Raw genomic sequence first — 21,177 nt, 5'->3', positions numbered from 1 at the left:
GGATCATAAAGTCAATCGTGTAACATGGCAGCAAGACAATCACACAAAACAAATTTGCTCTTAAACCTGTGCTTCCAGAAGGACAAAAGTGGGCGTCCTTCTGTCATCGGTCCTGATCAGGCCACACCTGGAATGTATTAGGAAGGTCATTGACAAACTGGAGGTGGGGGAAGGGGTGTTGACCATCATCTGGAGGCCAGGAAAATAGGAGTATCATTGATGAAACTGGGGATGAAAAGATGAGATGGGGGAGACGGATGTAGTCACTGTCTTCAAGTTGTTTTCCTTGGCTCCACAGGGCAGAGTCGTCCGTGAACTGAAAGTGTCAGTTCTAGTGGAGCTAGGAGAAAAAAACCTTCCTCACAATGAGAGCTGCCCCAAGGCCGAATGGACCGATTTGGGAGGCTGTCATGGGAGGACTTCAAACAAGGATGTTGTAGAAAGTTGTGCAGGTTGGACTAAATCACCTCTGAAGTTGCTTCCAGCCTCTAGAGGGTGAGATTCTGAATTCTGAAACAGAGTCTCAGAGGAAGGGAAGCTGAATTATTGGAAGGAAGGAAGGAAGATCCTTGTCAGGATGAAACTGTGGCAGGACAAGGTGGTGCTTGTTGGATGGAAGTGGTGGTGGCGGCCGCTGGGATCTGAGGGGAGGAGCCCTGGGGGGAAAGGGAGTAGCAGTCAAGTCTGGGACTGGAAAAAAACTGGAGAGCCTGGTTGTGCGTGTCTTGCGGGAGGGAGGTCTTTGGGGAACACTGGGGTGGATGGGCGGGCGGTAACCAGCCCCCTTCCCCTCCCTTGGGGCGGGCTGGCGCATGCCCCCTAACCCATGGTGCTGAGTGCGGATGCAGCGCATTCGTGGCCCAGGAGCCCCGAGGAAAGCGGCGCGGGTCATTCTTACTTTCCCGGCCTCCAGCATGTTCACCTCCGCCCGAAGAGGCTTCTCCATCGAGGCGCTCGTGGGTACTTCCACGGAGCCGTTGCTGCGCCCCGCGCCCGCCAGAGCCTGCGCCTCACCAGCTTGGGGGGCTGCTCGCCTGTTGGTCCCGGAGCCTTCTGCTGCCCCGGACCGCGGAGCCGGTGGTCGCCTGGGTCCGCCTCCGCCCGGCCCCCGGGACCTGTGCAGTTGCTGCCCCTGGCTTCTCCGAAGCCTTTTGTGGACGCCGAGCTTCCCGGGTGAGTGCGACAGAGCCTTGGGGAGCACGCGTCGTCGGGGAGGCAGCTCTGGGGGAAAGCTCTGGACTTGCATTGTCCCGCCTCGCACCGTCATCGTCGCACCGTGGGCAAGTTATGTCACCTGTTTGCGCCTTAGTTTCCCCATCTGTAAAATTCGAGCAGGGGGGTAGGAATTGTGTATGGAGCGGGGGTGGTGGTGGTGGAGGAGGAGGAGGAGAAAAGGTTTGTACTGGACCTCTAAGCGAGCTGTTCCATCTATGACAGTCTGCTTCTGGTAACGGGGACACTGCTGACCCGATCGGGAGAGTATGGGATGCCTCTGGCCAGGAAAGGGAGCCTGGGTTAGGTGGGGACCGCTCCTCTGGTCGCGGAACGGAGAGAGTTGAGGCAGACAGATTGTAGCCTCTCTAACCCAGAGCTGGGCACTTTTGATGGGGCGGGGCCGCACAATCAGCGCTTAGGAAAGCAGCTAGCGCTTAGGATAGCAGCTGGAGCTTCCGGATAGCAACTTAATTTCCTTTTCTACCTCCGATCCTGCGGGGAGGGGAGGGGTGGGAAGGCAGTTCTAGTGTTACTATTTCCATGTTACAGACGAAGTAACCGAATTTCGCAGAGGGTAACATACTTGCTCAAGGTCACAAAATGCACCAAGTAGACGATCGCGACTCAGTCTCTTTCAAAAGCTGGTTCTCATTACAACTCTCTCCCCAACCCTGTAGGACAGAGCAGAACTGGTGGTGGTTCTGCGGTCAACTTTGGGGATGAAAAGTTTCATCTAGAATCTGGCTTTACCCTTGGGTAGCAGGGGGTTTATCTATTTGTAGACACGTAGTGCAAAGGAGGAGGGAGGGAAAGAGAGGGACGGAATAAATGTGTTTCGGGACGGGGGATGGAGATCAGGGTCCTGGACAGGGATGGTACCAAAGGAGAGAGTTGCCTTTCTTTTGCAGTTGTAGAAACGGCGTAATGGAAACGGGGCAGGGGGAGCGCTACTTTTGGAAGAGTCGGTTTCCAAGGCTCCCTCCTTCACGGCACCGAAGTAGCCCTCAGTCTAAGTCAGTGTCTGGGCTCCAGTAAGAACACTGGTCACTTACTACACAGATCCTCCTGTGACTTGATAACTCTGTAGGCAGGAATACACCTTTCTAGGAACTGGAGACAGTGCTTAAGCATCACCCTACCAAAGCTCAGTACTAATGATTGCTATTTCTATAATGATTTCCGACTTGTGAAACATTCTCCTCCCTAAAAGCTTGGGAAGGCAGCTAGGGCAAATATGATAGGGCAAATATGATACCCATTTCACAGATGAGGAAAGTTTCAGTGATGTTAAGTGACTTGTTCAGGGACACAAAGTTATCAGAACCCTGAAGTTACCACACTAAGAAGGAAGAAACAACTGGCCAGGTCTATGCATACACAGACTGGTGAACCAGGGACCTGGAGCAGCATGTCTATCCCAGGCAGCAGTGAGAAGCCTGGAGCTATTCTTTTTTTTTTTTAATTTTTTGAGGTTTTTTTTTTTTTAGGCAATTGGGGTTAAGTGATTTGCCCAGGGTTACACAGCTAGTAAGTGTCAACTATTTGGTCTGAGGTCTGATTTGAACTCAGGTCCTCCTGATTTTAGGGTCCTGAGCTCAATCCACTGCGCCACCTAGCTGCCCTTGCCTAGAGTTATTCTAACAGAGGTTGGAAAGCTTCCTTTCCCCATCCTATGTCCAACTCCAATCACTATCTACTGCACTGCACTGAAATCTCAAATAATACAGATCATTTAGACCCAGGCTTCCCTCATCTGAGGTTCATTAGCTCCCTTTTTGACATAGGTAATTGGAAGTGGTGAGAGTGTCACAGAAATATTGGCAGAACCTGGGGAACTTTCATTCTCATTCTGCTCCTCTCCTAGTGTGCCCTTCATTTTCCTTTGTGGAAGCAATAAAAATGGGAGCCAAGAACTAGCTTATAGGGGTGGTTCTAGGACTTAGAACTGAAAGGGTTCTCAGACACCATCCAGTCTAACAAGCACACTTATTTTACAGAAGAGTAAACAAAGGCCTAGAGAGGTTAAATTATATTCAAGGTCACCCAGATCAATGATGAGATTGAAAATAAATGTTAGGATTTTAATCCAGGCCTTCAGGACTCTGAGTCTAAGAAATGGGAGCCATTATAAACTATTGTTATTGTTCCACCTAAACTTCAATGCCAGGATGGGCATTAGAGGAAAGTTACTGGGGAATTAGGGAGGGAGGATGAGGGTGCTATTCTATACTGCCCTGGCAACCAGATAGAAACACTTAAGGTCTCGGACACTAGCCAGGAAAGGTTAACCAGAGAATACTGGAGGCTTTTCTTTTCAAACAGGAGAAATTCATTCTGCTGAGAGCCTGCTGCTTTGTGGGCCCTTTACTCGAAAGCCCAAAAGAATCCGGACAGCTTTCTCCCCATCCCAGCTCCTGAGGCTGGAAAGAGCCTTTGAAAAAAACCACTATGTAGTGGGAGCAGAGAGGAAGCAGCTTGCAAACAGCTTGTGTCTAACGGAAACTCAGGTATTGTTTTTTTGGTAGTGGGGAGGGGGGAGGAGGGAAGTCATTTCTAAACCACATACATCTCCTTCTGGTTCCCCTGCTATGTCCAGGAACAAGGACTTGAATGAAAAGGAGCAAACTCTTCTCAAGCATGTGTCAGAGTAGCTCCTTGGTGTATTGAGCACAAACTCCAGCCTGTGTAGTCACAGCACATTTCCCAGAGCTCAGTAGTAGTATTTCATTAGGGAAAAGGAAGGGAAGAGAATGGTAGAAAGATCCAGAAAGAGGCTATTCCAGACCGCAGTGTAATAAAAAGAATGTGGTGAGAGAGGAAGTGAAGTCCAAGAATTTAGCCACAGAATTCCCTGGGAAGTAGAGCTGAAGTACCCTGGATTACCCTCTAGAGAGACTAACTTATGACATAGAAGCTACAGGCCTCTCACTGAATGCAAGAAAGGGGATGGAGGATATCTTCTCTGTTTGAGGCCAGTTAAGAGTCCAGGGGTGGGGAAACTGTGGCCTTCTAGGTGCTCAGGTGTGGCCTTCTGATTGAATCCAAACTTCACAGAACAAATCCCCTTATCAGGCTGGGAAGATGTAATCTCACTAGACTCCTCCTGCAGGTGAAAGTATGGTTCCAAAATCGTAGAACAAAACACAAAAGGCAGAAGATGGAGGAGGAATGCCCAACAGCAGAGGAGAAGAGGAAGAGTGGACCACTTCTGAGTCAGTGGCAGGTGGCTGCTAGGCAGGGCATTGATGAGGACATTGATGTGACATCTGAAAATTAGGAGCGCTCTTGGGGACTGGAAGGTACCTTCTCATGAAAGAATGCTTGAGGCCTAGCCCTGGGACAAGTTCGATGGCAGAGGCAGGACCCTCTTTGATGAGACTGATGGATTTTCAAAATTTTCCAAAGGTAACTTTAAATACAACTGGAGACTAACACCCACTCAAGACTGCAAGGTAACAAACTGGAAAAGTTCATGAAAGTTTTCTTCAGAGCTGGGCATGGTGGCACCTGCCTATAATCCCTGCTATTGGGGTTGCTGAGGCTGCTGTATTGCTGGAGCTCAGGATCTCTGAGATGTAGTGTGCTAAGCCAATCAAGTGTCCACACTAAATCTGGCTCCAATATGGTGAGCCTCCAGTACCTAGAAACCACCAGGCTGCTTAAGGAGGGAAGAACTGCCCCAGGTTGGAAACTGAGGAGGTCACAGCTCCTGTGCTGATCGGTAGTGGAACTGAGCCTATAAATGGCCACTGCACTTTTATCATGGCTGAGATAAAGGGAAAGCAGTCACGAGAAATGAAACGGTTTTCACAAGAAATTTGTACTGCTTTGTGAGTATAAACTGGAGCTCCAAATGACCATATTGAAGATAGCAGGTGGAGCTACCTCATTTATCAGATACTCCTGAAGAGTACAAAGGGTAGAGAAGTCTAGGAGAGACTGTCAGAGGGAGCTGACTGATTTCTAGGCCTGGTGTCTCTGACCCATTATCACCTGTCTGAGCTAGGTTGTCTCAGCTATGCTCACTTACTTCCCTCCATTCCATTACTTCAGGTTTGTGGTTAAGGAGTCAGAATGGGGAAAGGAGACCCAGAATCTACTCAGAGAACCCCATATTATTTTTGCAACTGGCACATAGACACAAGGAGCATCCTGGGGTTTTATTCCATACATACAAATATACATACATAGGCAGATGTGACTCTTTGTAACTGTGAGAGAGAGAGAGAGAGAGAGAGAGAGAGAGAGAGAGAGAGAGAGAGGTAGGGGTGTGTGTGTGTGTGTGTGTGTGTGTGTGTGTGTGTGTGTGAATGGATCTGTGTGAATGGCTGGGGGCCTTCTGGCCATTGCTGCAGATCCTTCTTTCACTCCACATCTTTTCATCTTGTATGATATTTGTCTGTGTTCTCTCATGGATCCTCCACAGAGTATTTCTCAATGTGTGTTTGCTGTGTCTCCTTACATTTCATGCATGCCAGTGGGATGCTTGGGCTGTCTACTCTTCCTCAGTCTTGCTACATGACCAGGCTCTGCTCCTTTTCTAAACATATATTTGCTGAATATCATCCTCATGCCACTTGAAAATATGCGGAAATACAGCATGGCCTGTGTATACCCACCATGTGTCTATTCAATGAACCTTAATTTCCCTTGTAACTCTGATTCTTTGTTCCCAGCTTTTCAACCTTACAGCATCACCAGGTGAATGTATTAAAAAGATGAGGTTTTGTGCCAAGTTGCTGCATGAAAAGCCCTGTGCATTTTCCCAAGTACAATCCAGCCTTCTCTCTTCCTCCTACTGAATTCCAGGTCTGACACATCTGTATGCAGTACCTGTCCCAGATATATGTCCTGATATATTATGGGGAAGTTTAAGTTTAATTTGGAATACTATAAGTTTCCCTACTATGTCACTCCTAGTCAGGATGAGATGGATACTATTCTCTGCTTATCTATTTTCTTAACATAGCATTTAATAAATGCTTTTTCCTTCTTTGATAGCCTTCTGTTGCAGTGTGGGCCATGGTTAAGGAAGCAAGGTTGGATTTCATGACATTTGTAATATTGTCTCAGGAGGTTTTTGACAATAAATCCCTCTCCCACTTGGGTTGACAATAGTCCCTCTGATGTATTATTGACTTTACCTCCTTCAGGCTGACAAGGAAGGTGGAACAAATCTGCCTTATTGCCTATATGAATTATACCTCACCTGTATACAATGTTTGGCCTGTGAATTCTCAAAACCATAATGCTTGAATCAGAAAGAAATATTTTATTCCATTTAATGGAAAAATTAAATATTTTGGTGCATAAACTGACCGTGTCATGTCTCTTCTATGCTGGGATAAGGAGGGAAGTATTATGGGGGGAAAGGTGATTTTATCAATTTGACACCAGATGGACAAAGATGCCTTATTACTGCTGAGAACAGCCTTACTGGTGGACACTACTTTCTAAGAGGTTTCTGAAATATATATATATATATAATATATATATATATTATATATATATATATATATATATATATATATATATATATATATATATTTTTTTTTTCTATTCTGCTTTTGCCTCACTCCAAACCTATGAGTGACACCTGTCTGAAACAGTACTTCCAAATTTAGAACCATTTCCCCCAATTTGCAATGACTGACATGTGTCAGGCACAGTTATTCACACACCTGAGTTTTGTTTCCTTTAATCAGAAGCTATTCCCATCATGTTTGCTTATCTGCCAACAGCTGGAGTGCTCTCTTCTCTAGCCTCTCCTCCTTAATACCCTATTAATTAAAGCTCTGGCAGAATCTCTTTTTCTTAAAAATAACCCATCCTTATCTCCTTAAGAGGTTGAAGCCAAGTTATTGGTTTGTCCTTCCTCATCTTGTTAACCATGTCTTCTGAGGGAAACCAGTTCTCAACTCATAGGGGTTAAATTCAGTTTTCAAGTCTGATACTGTGATTCTTAAAAGTTCATTCTTTTAGTTTGCTATTTTAATACATTTTCTTGATGCCCTTTGTCATTATATTACTGTCATTCCTGGAAACTGCCCCCTACCACACACAACCAGACTGAACACTTCCTGATAATAAAGGAAAAACCCCCAAATAACTAGCTGTGTGACCCTGGGCAAGTCAGTTAACCCCATTGCCTAACCAAAAAGAAAAGAAAAAAACAAAAAACCCAAATAGTGACCAAATCTGACAATATGTACAACATTTGGCCAATGTTGTCTCCTACTTCCATGCCCAATTTATTTTATTTTTTAGGCAGTTGGGGTTAAGTGACTTGTCCAGGGTCACACAGCTAGTAAGTGTCAAGTATTTGGTCTGAGGCCCATTTGAACTGAGGTCCTCCTAACTTCAGGGCTGGTGCTCTATCCACTGCACCACCTAGCTGTCCTTTCCATGCCCAATTTAAAAGAATTGCAAACAGTTAACAAAGACAAGAGTGATTGCCCCAAATCATTAATAACAGAAATGCAAATCAAAATGACTCTGAAGTGTCATTCCATACCCAGGAAACTGGCAAAAATGACAAAAATAGGAATAGGTAATGTTGGAGAGACTGTGAAAAGAGAGGCATATTGATATATTTTTGCTGGAGCTATGAATTGATTCAACTATTCTGGAAAGCAGTTTGGAATTATGCTAAGAAAATTACTAAAATGTCTTATACCTTTTGGGTCAAGGATCCTACTGCTAGAAATATATTGTAAGGAGGTCAAAGACAGAAATAAAATTAACATTTACCAAAATACTTATACTAACACTTTTTATATTAGTAAAGAACTGGAAATGATGTGTCTATCAATTCAGAGATGACTAAATAAATGGTGATACATGATTGTAATGGATTATTACTGTACCATAAGAAATTATGAATATTCACCAAAAATTAGATAAATGCAAATTAGAACAACTCTAAAGTTCCACCTCACACTCATACAGACAAAACTGACAAAAAAAAAGGAAAATGAGGAGTGTTAGAGGGGCTTCAGGAAAATAGGCACAGTAATGTACCCTTCAACCCAATTATACCATTTTTTGGGGGGTAGGGGGCTAGGCAGTGGGGTCAAGTGACTTGCCCAGGGTCACACAGCTAGTAAGTGGTATGTGTCTGAGGTCACATTTGAACTCAGGTCCTCCTGAATCCAGGGCCAATGCTCTATCCACTGCACCACCTAGCTGCCCGCCAATTATATATAGTATTACTAGCCCTATACTCCAAAGATCAAGGAAAGAGGAAAAGGACACACATGGACACACACACACACACACACACACACACACACACACACACACACACACAGGTTTATGGCAGCTCTTTTTGTAGTAATAAAAAGCCTGGAAACTTAGTGGGTGCTGATCTGTTGGGGAATGGATTTTAAAAAATAGCATATGAATGTCATGGAATATTACTGCATTCAGAGAAACCTGCAAAGATCTGTATGAAATGATGGAAAGTGAGTGGAACAAAGAGAACATTATAAAGAAAACCATTATAAAAAAGACTTCAGAACTCTGAGTAATTTGACGAACAATTATAATTCCAGAGGACTGATGATGAGGAAGTCTACCTACCTTCTGTCAAAGACATGATAGACTCCAGATGCAGAATAAGACATACAATTTTGGACATGGCTAATGTGTGGATTTGTTTTGCTAGGTTACAAAGGCTTTTTTTTTTTTTAAGGCAGTTGGGGTTAAATGACTTGCCCAGGGTCACACAGTTAAGTATCAAGTGTTGGTGTGAGGCCAGATTTGAACTCAGGTCGTCCTGACTTCCAGGCCAGTGCTCTATCCACTGTGCCACCTAGTTGCCCCTGCTTTTTGTTTTTCAGTGGGGGCTATTGTAGGAGGACAAGGGAATTACAGCTAGAATAGCCAAAAAAGAAAAAGAGAAGGTTGAGACATCTTTTTTTTTTCTTAAGGCAGAAAAGGCCATAAAGAAATATAGACAAGCTGGACAGCTTTGAAAGCTACAAGTAAAAACTCATTAATATCCTTAAAAAAGAAAAGTAAGTTGTAAATAGAGATCTGCAATTTCATGTTCAATCCTCTTTATCTTTTCTACTATGTATATATAAATGCCCATTTTATTTAGTGTTTGGTAAGTTCAGAATAGAAATAAATTTTTAAAAAGAAAAATATTAAGGACTCAGAGAAGCATGGGAAGACTTATGTGAATTGATGCCAAGTAAGCAGAACTAAAAACATTACAATGATTTAAGTGATGGAAATGGAAATTTTAAAAAAGTAACCATAAATAATGACAAAAGTTAGACCCAGAAGAAGAGATGAAAAAAAAATATCTCCCTCCCTTCATCTGCAGAGGTAGGTACTATAGATATGCAACATTGCATGCAATATTGGATACACTTGATTTAGTTTTAACTGCTTTTTTCCTTCTGTTTTTTGTTATAGGGGATAACTCTCTGGGTGAGGGGAGGGGATAGAGGCTATATTTTAAAATGGAGGTAAAAAAAACCCCCAAAAGATATCAATTTTAAAAAATTGAGTTCTTCCTCTAGCCATAGCAGTAAAAGATACTTCTTTCCCATTCTCCTCTAATTTTTTCATGACAGTGTCTTTTGTATTCAGGTTATATATCCATTTTGAACCTATATGGTAAAGTGATGGTCCAAAGCCAATTTCTGTCAAATTGCTTTCCAGTTTTCTCAGCTGTTCCCTTTAAAAAAGAAGTCCCTCCCTAAATAATTTATCTAACCAGGTTTATCAAATACTGGAGTACCATGTTGAGTTACTCCTTTTTCTTGATTTTTGGATGTGTTCCTCTAATGGATTTTTCTGTTTTTTTAACCAGTACTAAATTATTTTAATAACTATTGTTTAGAGACCTACAATGCAACTAATACTATGTTCTCTTAGTATTTTTCTCATTTTTCTTGGGATTCTAGACCTTTTGTTCCTCCAAATGAATTATTGTTTTGTCTAATTCTATAGAGTTTCCCTTTGGTAATTTGATTGGTATAGCACTGAATCAGTAAATTGATTTAGGTAGTATCATTTTTTATTATATTACTACAGTCCAACCATGAGCATATTATCTCTTCAATTATTTGTCTTCCCTTCTGTAAAGTGTATTCTATTTGCATTTATGTCTCGTGTTAATTAACTTCTATTTTATGCATTCTGTAATTTTGAATTTATTTTTTTTAGTAACATGAAAATGCTGATGATTTTTGTGGATTTTGTATCCTGGTACTTGATTCAAACTGTTAATAATCTTACTTTCTTTACCAATTCTCTGTGGTTTTCTAAGTACATTATGTGCTCTGCAAGCGTCCTCTTTGCTATTATTTATACCTTCAATTTTGTTCTCTTGTATTATTGCTAAAGCTAGCATTTCTAGAATTATGTCAAATGATAGTGAGGAGAGGGAACATCCTTACTTTGCTTATTTGTGCTGGGAAAGCTAGTATTCCCTATTGTAAATACTAGCTCTTGCTTTCAAAGATGCGCTTTTGATCATATTAAAAAAGAGCCTTCTGGAAGGTGGAAGGTCACTCTTGTGGGACGGAGGAAATGCAGAAGTTAACAGCTAGCTATTCAGAATACAATATGGAGGAGGCAGCTAGGTGGCACAGTGGATAAAGCACCAGCCCTGAAGTCAGGAAGACCTGAGTTCAAATGTGCCCTCAGACCAAACAGTTGACACTTATCAGCTATGTGACCCTGGGCAAGTCATTTAACCCCAATTGCCTTTAAAAAAAAAACCCTACAGAATACAATATGGCATAGTATAAACACTGGATTTAGAGGAACTAGGTTTAAAGCTAGGGTTTGCCACTTATCACCCATGTCACTTTGGTCAAGTTACTTTTATTTATAAAACAAAGGGCCTGAACTATATGGATTGTAAATTAATTCCTAGTTCTGCCCTTTGAGGCCAAGAACAGGTCTTAATCCTTTTGCGCTGGGCTGGTCTCTCTCAATCTTTAAGCTTCCTTCTTGTCCCCCAAGAACCCCAAAACAGTGAATATGCTGACCTTATTAGCTTCTGATAGCCACATCCCAGAAGCTTTTTGTGTTTGTTTTCTGAAGGCTGCAGAGTAAAAGCATATGAGAAATTTAGTGTAAGAGCTGAAGGGATAACTTGCTTATTTCCCACCTCTCCTGCCAATAAGACTAAGAGGCAGGGTCTGGAAAGCAAAGTGAGCCAACTTGTTTCCAGCTTGGACTCTCCTTCCAGTTTAGTTGCCATGTTTGGGAGCTCACTCCAGAAATGTAATACATGAACATTTCTATCATATCATCACACTTACCTCTTTTCCTGCTGCTGTCCAAGCATTAACATATACTTTCATATTCCAAAGTATTAATATCTCTAGTTTCATAGGAATAAGCCAATGAATGATAAGAATTGGGGGAAGGCTGTTAGGTCACATCCACACATTGTTCTCTGGAGTCTTGAAAGGATGTAGTATACCTTTCTTCATCTTGCTAAAGTACAGGTCATTCCCTATGAAATTTTGTACCATTATAATGTTACATACCACTGATTTCATCAATTTGGACATAAATGAGGGTTGGTAGAACTCTTGATTCAACCTTGCAGACTTCGTGTCATTGCACCATTTCTACAACCTGTTGTGGATAGAATGGGACAAAGGACCTAAATTCAGTGACTAATATTTGTTTATAACCTTGATGTATTATCTGTAGATTTGCTTTAGAAAAGTGGTCTAGGTAGTGATGTCAAACTCAAATAGAAAAGAAGTCGCTAACCTGTACATAAGGATCCCTGCTGGTGCACAAGGACTTAGTTCTAAAATGTAAGTTATTGATGCTTTCTTGTATTTTTATTCTGCTAAATTTCCCAATTGCACTTTAATTTGGTTTGAACTCTGGAGCATTGTAGGCCACATGAAACAGCATGTTCAACCCCTCTGGTCTAGGCTACAGGAAATGGATGTTTCTGGGCTAAGTGTAAATCAGTCCAAAAATTACACAGTGGCTCACAAAGAATGTGTAATTTCTTTCCAATGCTGGCTACTGGGTGTGATCTGGCTCAATATTATAGAACTCTGTAAGGCTACAGAGACTCTGAACTGGTCTTTGGTCCAATAGGCCAAGAAAATTTGCTGTCAAGTTTTAGAAGAGAAAAAGTAAAAATGGCCATATTGTAAAGTATCCCCATGAAATGACACACTAAGAAAATCTGGGTAAAGTCACAGGATCACAGATTTAGGGTTGGAAGAGATCCTAGATGTCATTTTAATCAATGCCCTTTTTAAAGATGAGGAAACTGAGACACAGAGAGGACAAGTGATGTAATGTACCCAAGGTCACAAAGGTAGTACAGTCACTCAGAGAAGGTCCTCCTTTTTATTAAATCACAAGTCGTGAACAGTACTGTTGAGGACCATAGTCTCTCTGACAACATGCTCTAGATCTCTATGCATGCAGGCTACATATATACATATATATCCCTATCATAAAGTCAAAAGGGCTGTGCATGCATAAAATACCCTCTACTTATTTCCCCTGCATGGTATTAGAATGCCAGGTCAAACACACTTAGCACTTTTAATGACCAGCATTGTGTTCTGACCCTATAACTACTTAATAAATGAATTACAGAATTAAATGTGTTTTGGGGAAATCATTAAGTTGATCTCTCCCCTACAGAGGGAGTCAGAGAGGAGAACCCTGACAGAAAGTTAATAAACTCTTTTTAGTAGTTGTGCATCTTAAGTCTGTAATATGGGATAACTTAAGAGTCAGGAGCCCAGAATTTGTACAGAACTAAGCCTGTACCAGCTATGAATAGCGGTAGGATGATGATGGAAGGAACTGACATTTTCTTCTACATGAAATATGGTGCATTTTAAAGACATGTTTAGCATGTATATATGGGTCAATTTTTTTTTTTTAAACACAGGCTGGTAAGTAAAAAGGCTGTTACAGCAGGAACAGTCATGCATCAGGGAATAAACCGAAACAACGAAGACATGAACCATAACAACTATGGAAGCCCTTTGACGAACTTTGCTGTTTCTTTGAAGCAGGCTCTTTAGGAACCTGGTGCACTGGGGAGAAGGAAGGGGCAGATGAACAATATGTCTTGTTAGTATGTAGACTATTCTGGGATGTACAGTCTAAGTTTTCTGAAAACATCTCCCAAAAGTCTTCACAGTCCCTTTCCTTCGGGAGGCTTGATTTCTTTTTGCTGAATGGAGTAAGTGCCTTGCTGGCCAGGTCTGGAGCCTCTTGGTGTGGCAGCCGGAGTAAGGAAGGTGACATGGTTGGATAGCTACTTGAATGCTTTGGTATCGAACTGATACCATCTGTGCATTGATTTAAATCCTGGAATATCTCTTGGCAGGAATGAAGTTTGAACCCCAAGCCTTGAGTACTGTCTTGTGTGTTGACATCTGTTTCCAGGGCCAGCATAACAGGTGATGCTAATGGATTTAACAAAAAGAAAAAAGAAAGAAAGAAACACAGAAAGACTAGAGGCAATAATTTACCCACTCCAAAGTTAGCTAGTTTGGAGTAAAGACTTTCTGAAAACTCAGAAAGTTAGTATAGCTTGTCAATGGCAAAATGTCATAGAAACAACAAGTATTTATTACATGCCTACTATGGACAATGCAGTGTACTAGATGTGGGGAGATATAAAAACAAAGAGAAAAATTAAGCCTTGCCCTCAGGGAACTTACATTCTACCACAGAAATACAAAGTATACCCAGAGAAGTAACTATAAAATAACCTAGTGGGTGAGGGAGGGAGAGGAGAATTACCAGTCGGGGGGGATCATAAAGCTTCTCTTAAGGGGTGGCACCTAGCTTATCTTGGATTCTAAGAGGCAAAAGTGAGGAGGGAATGCATTGCTAGCATAAAGGATTGCCTATGCAATAACAAAGAGGTGGGAGATGAAATGCCAAGTTTGGGTAATAGCAAATATAACTGTTTGGCTAGACTGGAGAGTACTTTATGAATAGTAATGTGAAATAAGCTGGGAAAGGTAGACTGGAGCCAGGTTGTGATAGTCTTTGAATGCCAAACTAGAGTTTTTACTTTATCCTAGAGGCAACAGGGACCACTGAAAATTATTGAACAAAGGAGTGGCATGGTGAGATCTGTGCTTTAGAAAGATGATGTTGGTGGGAAATAAGAAATACAGGAAATGGGGTACAGAAATCTGTCTTGCCCTACAGGAAAATAGAAGGGGAAGGGGATAAGAGAAGTCGGAGAGAGATAGAAGACAGGGCAGACTAGTGGAAGGGGTATTCAGAATGCACTCCATCTTGGGGTGGGGAGAGGGGCGAGATGGGGTGAAAATTTGGAACTCAAAATCTTGTGAAAGTAAATGTTGAAAACTAAAAATAAATTTATATTTAAAAAAGCAGCAGAGAGAGGATTATATATGAAAGTATTGGCTTTCCTTTTATAGCTTTTATAAAAGTTTCCTAACCTAATAAAAATAAAATTGTCCTATTTGTTTAGCCTTCTGAATTTCCTTTTGATCTCCTCTTTATTGTTTAAATGAAGTATTTTCATTTCTTTTCTTTTTTTTCTATCATGATTCACCAATACTCCCTACCTCCTGAAAGAGAAGGCTACCTTTATGACCAACAATTAAATAAAATTAAATAAAACAAAAACAAAAAAAAAGATTATGTTGGCAACTGTGTGGAGAACAGATTGGGCAGGGAATGGATTGCAAATAGGGTGATCGATTAGGAGGTCATTGTAGTAGTCCAGTTGAGAGGTGATAAAGGCCTGAACTAGGGTGGTGGCCTTATGAGAGGAAAGAAGGGGACCAATTTGGGAGATATGTTGTGGAGAAAGAATTAACAAGATTTGTCAACTGACTAGCTAAGACGAGTGAGAGGAAGGAAAAGAGTCAATGAGTTTAAGATATCACCTAGGTGATAGGGAGGATGCAGGTACACTCAACAGAAACAGGGAAGCAGTTTTAGAGAGACCGGTTCAGGGCCCTTCTCCAATTTTGGACATGTTCAGTTTGAAGGGCCAAGAGATATCCAGAATATCTAGTAGGCATTTGATAATGTGGAACTCAGGAGAGAAATTAGGGTTGGATATATAGATTTGGGAGCCATCTCTACAGAGATGATCATTGAACCTGTGAGAGCTGATGAAAACACTACCAGGAGAGAATGTGGAGAGAGAAGAAGGCCCAAGACAGGTCCTTGTGGATATCCTCCCCTCCGCCCCCAAGGGAGCAGGAAATGAATAATGACTCAGCAAATGAGACTGAGAGGGAGCAGCACTAGGACAAACTGGAGAACCAGGTAAGAGTAGTATCAAGAATGCCAGAGGAGGAGTTTTTAGGAGGAAGAAGGTGAGTCAATAGTACCCAAAGCTACAAATAGGTAAAAGGATAAGACTGAGAAAAGGCCATCAGATTTAGCAATAAAGTGATCACTGGCAACTGTGGGGAAAGTAGTTTCAATCTAAGATTGCTAAGAAGATAATGGGAAAGTAAGGAAGTAAAGACAAATGTGTATATTTTTTCCTAGGAAATTTGATGAAGGCAAGATACAGAATGATACTTGAAGAAATGGCAGGGTTAAGTGATACATTTTTTTAATGATGAGGAAAATTTGAGCATGTTTGCAGGCAGTAGGAAAGGAGTCAGTAGACAAAGAAAGTATCGCTGTGCAGTAGTAAGATCCTAGTTGAGATTAGATTAACATAAATTTGTCCTGGGGCTCAACTAGCGTTCTGCAGCACAAGAAGGAAAAGAGAAGGCACATGGTAGGAGTAATCCATGATTGAGGGTGAGTATGGTATGAGAGTCAAAAGGACAAGAGAGTAAGGAAGTCACAAAGTCCTTGAGACACAGGGGTGACTAACTATGGGGTCAAACATGGGAAGAGAGGGAAATGAGTACAGAACAGGGGTTGGGGGGAGGAGAGGAGAGGGGAGGTGAGGATGGATTGGAAAAGTAGGTAGGGATGAAGTAGATGGAGTACTTGGTGAGAGCACAGAAAAGGATTAAGAGAAGTGAAGCGGAAGGAAAGATGGAATGAAAAGAGTTTGTGACAGTAGAGAGGAATTTGAGAGTTCCAATCACAGAGGTAGATCTGTCAGCCGATGATGAGACCAAGGGTATCTCTGTGTGTGGTGGCAGTGGAGTAAAGGTGTAAGTCATGAGAGTTGAGGAGGTTGTTGAACTAGATGGCCAGGGATTTTTAGGGGGCATCAATATATATATTTGCAACCTCAAGTAAGTAGGTAGGGATTAAGGTGAAGAGGAAGACTTGTACTGAACTCCTTTGAGGAAGGAGGAATGACCTAAGGGTCAATAGATGACTGTAACAAGGATTTGGATAGGATGATATATAAACTGATGGAATCAACTTCAGTGGTGAGAAGGTTACTGAATGACAGAAGCAGAGGGATGGTATGGAAGTGGCAGGGAGGAACAAGCAGTAAACCGCTAACCTAAGGTCAAGTTTGGTTCTTATCAAATTAGATACTGTTCTCTTCCAACCCTCTCAATAACAACTCACCTCTAGCTGGAAATGTATATCCTGAAGAGCTAGGGGCAGTAATTGATGCCTTCTCCGATTCACTAACATAGCTGTAGTCGCCAATACTGGGCTGGAAACAGGCAACAAACAAAGGGTAATGGATCTTGTAGATGTGAAAACCCTATAGTTACATGTGAGATACTATTTCACAGCCATCTGGCAGGTTCCTAAGCTGAAATCTGGCAAATTAATTAGCCTCAAGGCTGAGGAATCTGAAGTCCTAGCAACTATTAATTGAAATTTACTCAAGTTTTGGTACTAAAAGAAATTCTGTCCCTGTATATGAGGATTAATGTTGCAGTGACTTAGGGGCTGCTTGAGACTAGCTGCCACATCCTCATAATCCCTATACTGTGGCTTTAAAGAGCAGGCCCTTCCACATTTCAATTTACCTTGATATTGGTCAGAATCATATCATTTGGGGGGGAGGGGCTAGGCAGTGGGGTTAAGTGACTTGCCCAGGGTCATACTGCTACTAAATATTAAGTGTCTGAGGTCGAATTTGAACTCAGGTCCTCCCGACTCCAAGGCTGGTACTCTATTCACTGTGCCACCTAGCTGCCCCCAAGAATCATATCATTCTTTTTTTTTTTTTGGTGAGTCAATTGAGGTTAAGTGACTTGCCCAGGGTCACACAGCTAGTGAGTGTTTTGTGACTGAGGCTGGATTTGAACTCAGGTCCTCCTGACTCCAAGGTTGGTACTCTATCCACTGTGCCACCTAGCTGCCCCCAAGAATCATATCATTCTTTTTTTTTTTTTGGTGAGACAATTGAGGTTAAGTGACCTGCCCAGGGTCACACAGCTAGTAAGTGTTTTGTGACAGGTTGGATTTGAACTCAGGTCCTCCTCACTCCAAGGCCAGAGCTCTATTCACTATGCCACCTAGCTGCCCTGAATCATATCATTCTTAAGAGATTAATGTGTAACAAGTTCTTTAAAAACAAGAGGAAAACTGAAAAGATTAGAAAAGAAAAATGTCAGGAGATACAGATTCTTACTTACCGTAGGAAAAGGATTTGCTTTATAAATCTTGCTTCTCTTGTTCATTAATCTGCTGTGCAGTTTGCCAAAGGATGCCCATGACCCACTGTCTCTTGGAAAAACCGGCTCCCTGTCCTGGCCTGAAATCTCCATGAACTGAATACTGAGCTGTAGACGCCCAAGATACTTGTTGGTCTTCCTGCTTTTGGACTGCAAGATGAACCACCTACATGAAAGAAATTCCCATGAAGTTACTGGAAGCTAGAACAGCCACGCTACCCTACTTTGGTTTCTGCCACTTTAGGAACTGCCCACATACTATGCCAGTGATACCACAGCCACTGAAATCTTACCCTACACATAAAATGAATCTTTTCTCAGGCAGCTAAAATAGAATTTCCTCCTAGCTTCACAAAACCCAGATTCCTCTTTTATTTCCATTTCCCTTCTATGTTTTGGGTCTGCTACCAAACACATTCTCCATCTTGGTTAACGTGTTTCCCTGGTTTAAAGAAAATGAGTAACATGTTGTTCAACAAAAGATTCTCTCATACAGGGGCCGCTAGGTGGCGCAGTGGATAGAGCACCAGCCTTGGATTCAGAAGGACCTGAGTTCAAATCCAGCTTCAGACACATAACACTTACTAGCTGTGTGACCCTGGGCAAGTCACTTAACCCCACTGCCTATCTAAAAAAAAAAAGATTCCCTCATACCAAGTGGTCCTATAAAAACTGAACTTAATCAGAGATTAAAGAAGTAGTTGATATGCTAAACTATCCTTTTTAGTCTCCCTTTACCCAAAGGCATTCTTACAGAAAATTCTAGAAGTAACAAGCCTCAGTTATTCCTTTTCTTTCCTCCACCTTGATCACCAGGAATATATGTTCCTCCTTCCACTAATTTCTTTGTTTTACCCTTTCAATGGCCTGATCCCTTCTCTCATTTTCTTCTACTTAAGATTCTCCCTTTACTAAAAATGCAATTTTTAGGTTGTTCCCCCCCCCATTGTTCAAGTGTATTCCCAGTAATATTTATAGCCCATTCTTGGTTACCCATGGTAATGGGAAACTGAAACTCATGAATCTGTAGTCTAAACATTTCATTAAAGCTGATAATTTCAGCTTCTTTCCTCATTTAACCTTTTACCAGCTTAGATAACAGTAGACTCAATTGAATTTCATCTGGTGGAGAAATTGTTAGTGGGTAGATGGCAGCAGGGAAGTCAGGCAAGGGCCTAATCACAAGGTGGAAAATCATTCCCTAAATTACTTTTTTGGTCTTATTTAAATATTTTCCTATTGCTAGGATCATATAGTCACTTTCTAAAGGGATTATAGCTTTGAGCCTTCAAGGAAGCGGAAAAGATTCATGGGTCCAAGACACTGATGTGGTTTAATATTTTGTGATTTTTACTTAAAGCAGCCCATGCATACTAGGGGACCCCTGATATAAAATGTCCATTTTACCTTTGGAGGGGAGAGTTGATGAGAAAGATTAATTTATTCTAGAGGGATAGCCCTACTAATTCACAAGGTCTTCATCCTAGACTATCCCTTGCAGAGGATAGTGACTTTGACATGATGATGCGTCCCTGTCTATTCACCTGCTACCCCTATTCCCTCCCGCTGCCTGCTTCAGCAGAATGAGGAAGAGTTCAGAAATCCTGAATCTGTCCTTAAGTGTGTGAGAATCCCTCAATTGTGTGTGGGAAAAGCCAACTCTGCTCACTCATTGTTCCTCTTGGTTTTGTCTTGGAAAAGCTGCTTCACAGAAATGGATATCTGGCCCAGGAACTGGTCTGCGAACCACTGTGAATGATGCTTGACTGTTAAGATGAGGTTAGGATCCTCCAAAATATCCAGTTTACCCGGCAACCGAAGGATGCAATCCTCTTTCCACTCAGGACTTAGGTTGTGACGCACCACCGAGGTCATATATTTCTCTTTCTGGAGCCGGATGATCACATAGGCATTGCTGAACCCACAGCGTCCTTTGGCCAGTAGATTCTGAGCCCTAAGAATTGTCAACTGCACATGAGTTGGGTACCATTCTTTTTCCTTGACTGTCCTGCTGAGAAAAGAACCAGTGATCACTGAAGTCCCTACTCATGCTAATTAGACTCTATGCCAAGAAATGCCAGGTAGTAGAGACCAGAAGATTCAGATATACTTACAAATGATGTAGAGTCACTTAGTGGCTCCACCTAGAACCACTGGAGAGAGAAGGGACAGACTTTCCCCCCCTTCAGAGAGGGACCCTCTGAAGAGTGCTAGGAGCAGAAGTTTCCAATAGGGAAGCCAGTCTGTGGCAAGAAGGAATGGTACCTTTTGCTAATGGAAATCTGGATGGATTCAAAGGAGTTGAGGGTAACAGATTCCTTCTTGCTAGGAAGTTTCCTGTTCTGGAATCAAAGACTCTGGGAATATGGAACTCCCTTGGTATGAAAGGGAGGAGACACTCAGTCCTTCTCTATGTGGCAAACAGACATGGGGAAGCACTCTGAGGGGGATTCCCCTTGTGTGAAAGCAGAAGCCCCCTCAGGGATTCCCCTTGTGAGGAAGCAGAGACACCCAGGGGACTCCCCTTGTATGAAACCAAAGATGGGGGGGGTCCTCTTGGGACCCATATTCCCCTTTTGGGGAAGCAGAGACCTTTCTCCCCCCCCAGGGGATACCCTTTGTGGGGAAGCAGAGACTGTCCCAGGGGTTCCCCTTGTGAGGAAGTAGAGATCTCCACGGGCTCCCCTTGGGAGGAAACAGAGACCCCTCCCCCCACACCCTTGTAGACATGCAGAGATTCTCCCCCCCAGGCTGCCCTTTGGGGAAGCAGTGACGCCCCCTCCCACTCTCCTTGTGGGGAAGCGGGATCCCCCACCCCCTTTGTAGGGAAGTTGAGATCCCCTTCAGGGGACTCTATACGTGGGAAAGCAGGGAACCCCCCCCCCCACTGTCCTTGTGGGGAAGCAGAGACCCGGGGGGACACCCCTTGTGTGCAGGTAGAGGATGCTGGGGTGCCCCCCTCCTGCCAGGGCCTGGGGCAGGGGGCTGGTTCCTCCCAAGGGGGGGAGGTTGGCGGCGGGGACTCGAGCCGCGCAGCGTCCGTTACCCCTCGTGGGGAGCGCGCTCCTTCTGCTGTTCCATTCGCTGTCACGCCGCTAGCGCGCGCTCCGCCGGCGGAGGCTCGAGCTGTTCCTCCGGCTGATCCCCCGCGCACGCGCACAAGGAGGCTCTGGGGGCCGCCTGGCCGCGTGCACGTGCGCGGCGCAAGAAGCCGGTGGATTCCCTTCTTGCTTCCCTGGCTGCGCTAGGGGCTGGAACCGCAGGGCAGTGGATGGGAAGAGCAGCAGGCCCACCCAGGCAGGGACCGAGCGGAACCTGCCCACCTTGGACGACACTCTCCGTATTGACTTAGAGCCGGGCCTAGGATGCTCTGCTCAAGAGGGCATAGCAT

The 21,177-nt window shown here is 43.1% G+C and overlaps 2 protein-coding genes across 4 annotated transcripts; one reads left to right on the top strand and one right to left on the bottom strand.

Annotated features, from left to right (window-relative positions):
• Positions 1–495: 495 nt before the first annotated feature.
• Positions 496–6,529, top strand: LOC110216748 (homeobox protein EMX1-like). The gene is made up of 3 exons (XM_020998705.2): positions 496–1,173; positions 3,538–3,722; positions 4,325–6,529. The coding sequence occupies exons 1-3, from the start codon at positions 843–845 to the stop codon at positions 4,490–4,492; spliced, it is 684 nt and encodes a 227-aa protein (XP_020854364.1). The 5' UTR covers positions 496–842; the 3' UTR covers positions 4,493–6,529.
• Positions 6,530–12,336: 5,807 nt separating this feature from the next.
• LOC110216677 (uncharacterized) lies at positions 12,337–20,934 on the bottom strand. Of its 3 annotated transcripts, none has more exons than XM_020998533.2 (5): positions 20,833–20,934; positions 19,456–19,794; positions 17,748–17,952; positions 16,723–16,813; positions 12,337–13,643 (listed from the first exon to the last, which is right to left on the bottom strand). In XM_020998533.2, the coding sequence occupies exons 1-5, from the start codon at positions 20,865–20,867 to the stop codon at positions 13,156–13,158; spliced, it is 1,158 nt and encodes a 385-aa protein (XP_020854192.1). In that variant the 5' UTR covers positions 20,868–20,934; the 3' UTR covers positions 12,337–13,155. The 3 variants fall into 3 exon arrangements, with proteins under 3 accessions (XP_020854192.1, XP_020854194.1, XP_020854193.1); XM_020998535.2 differs by lacking the exon at positions 20,833–20,934 and adding an exon at positions 19,901–20,819 and having other exon boundaries at positions 12,339–13,643; positions 19,456–19,797; XM_020998534.2 differs by lacking the exon at positions 20,833–20,934 and adding an exon at positions 19,901–20,819 and having other exon boundaries at positions 12,339–13,643.
• Between the last annotated feature and the right edge of the window lie 243 nt (positions 20,935–21,177).

This window comes from Phascolarctos cinereus, unplaced genomic scaffold, assembly GCF_003287225.1.
Source record: "Phascolarctos cinereus isolate Bilbo 61053 unplaced genomic scaffold, phaCin_HiC Scaffold_2;HRSCAF=192, whole genome shotgun sequence".
Taxonomy (NCBI): domain Eukaryota; kingdom Metazoa; phylum Chordata; class Mammalia; order Diprotodontia; family Phascolarctidae; genus Phascolarctos; species Phascolarctos cinereus.
This window is presented reverse-complemented; position numbering and strand designations above follow the sequence as displayed.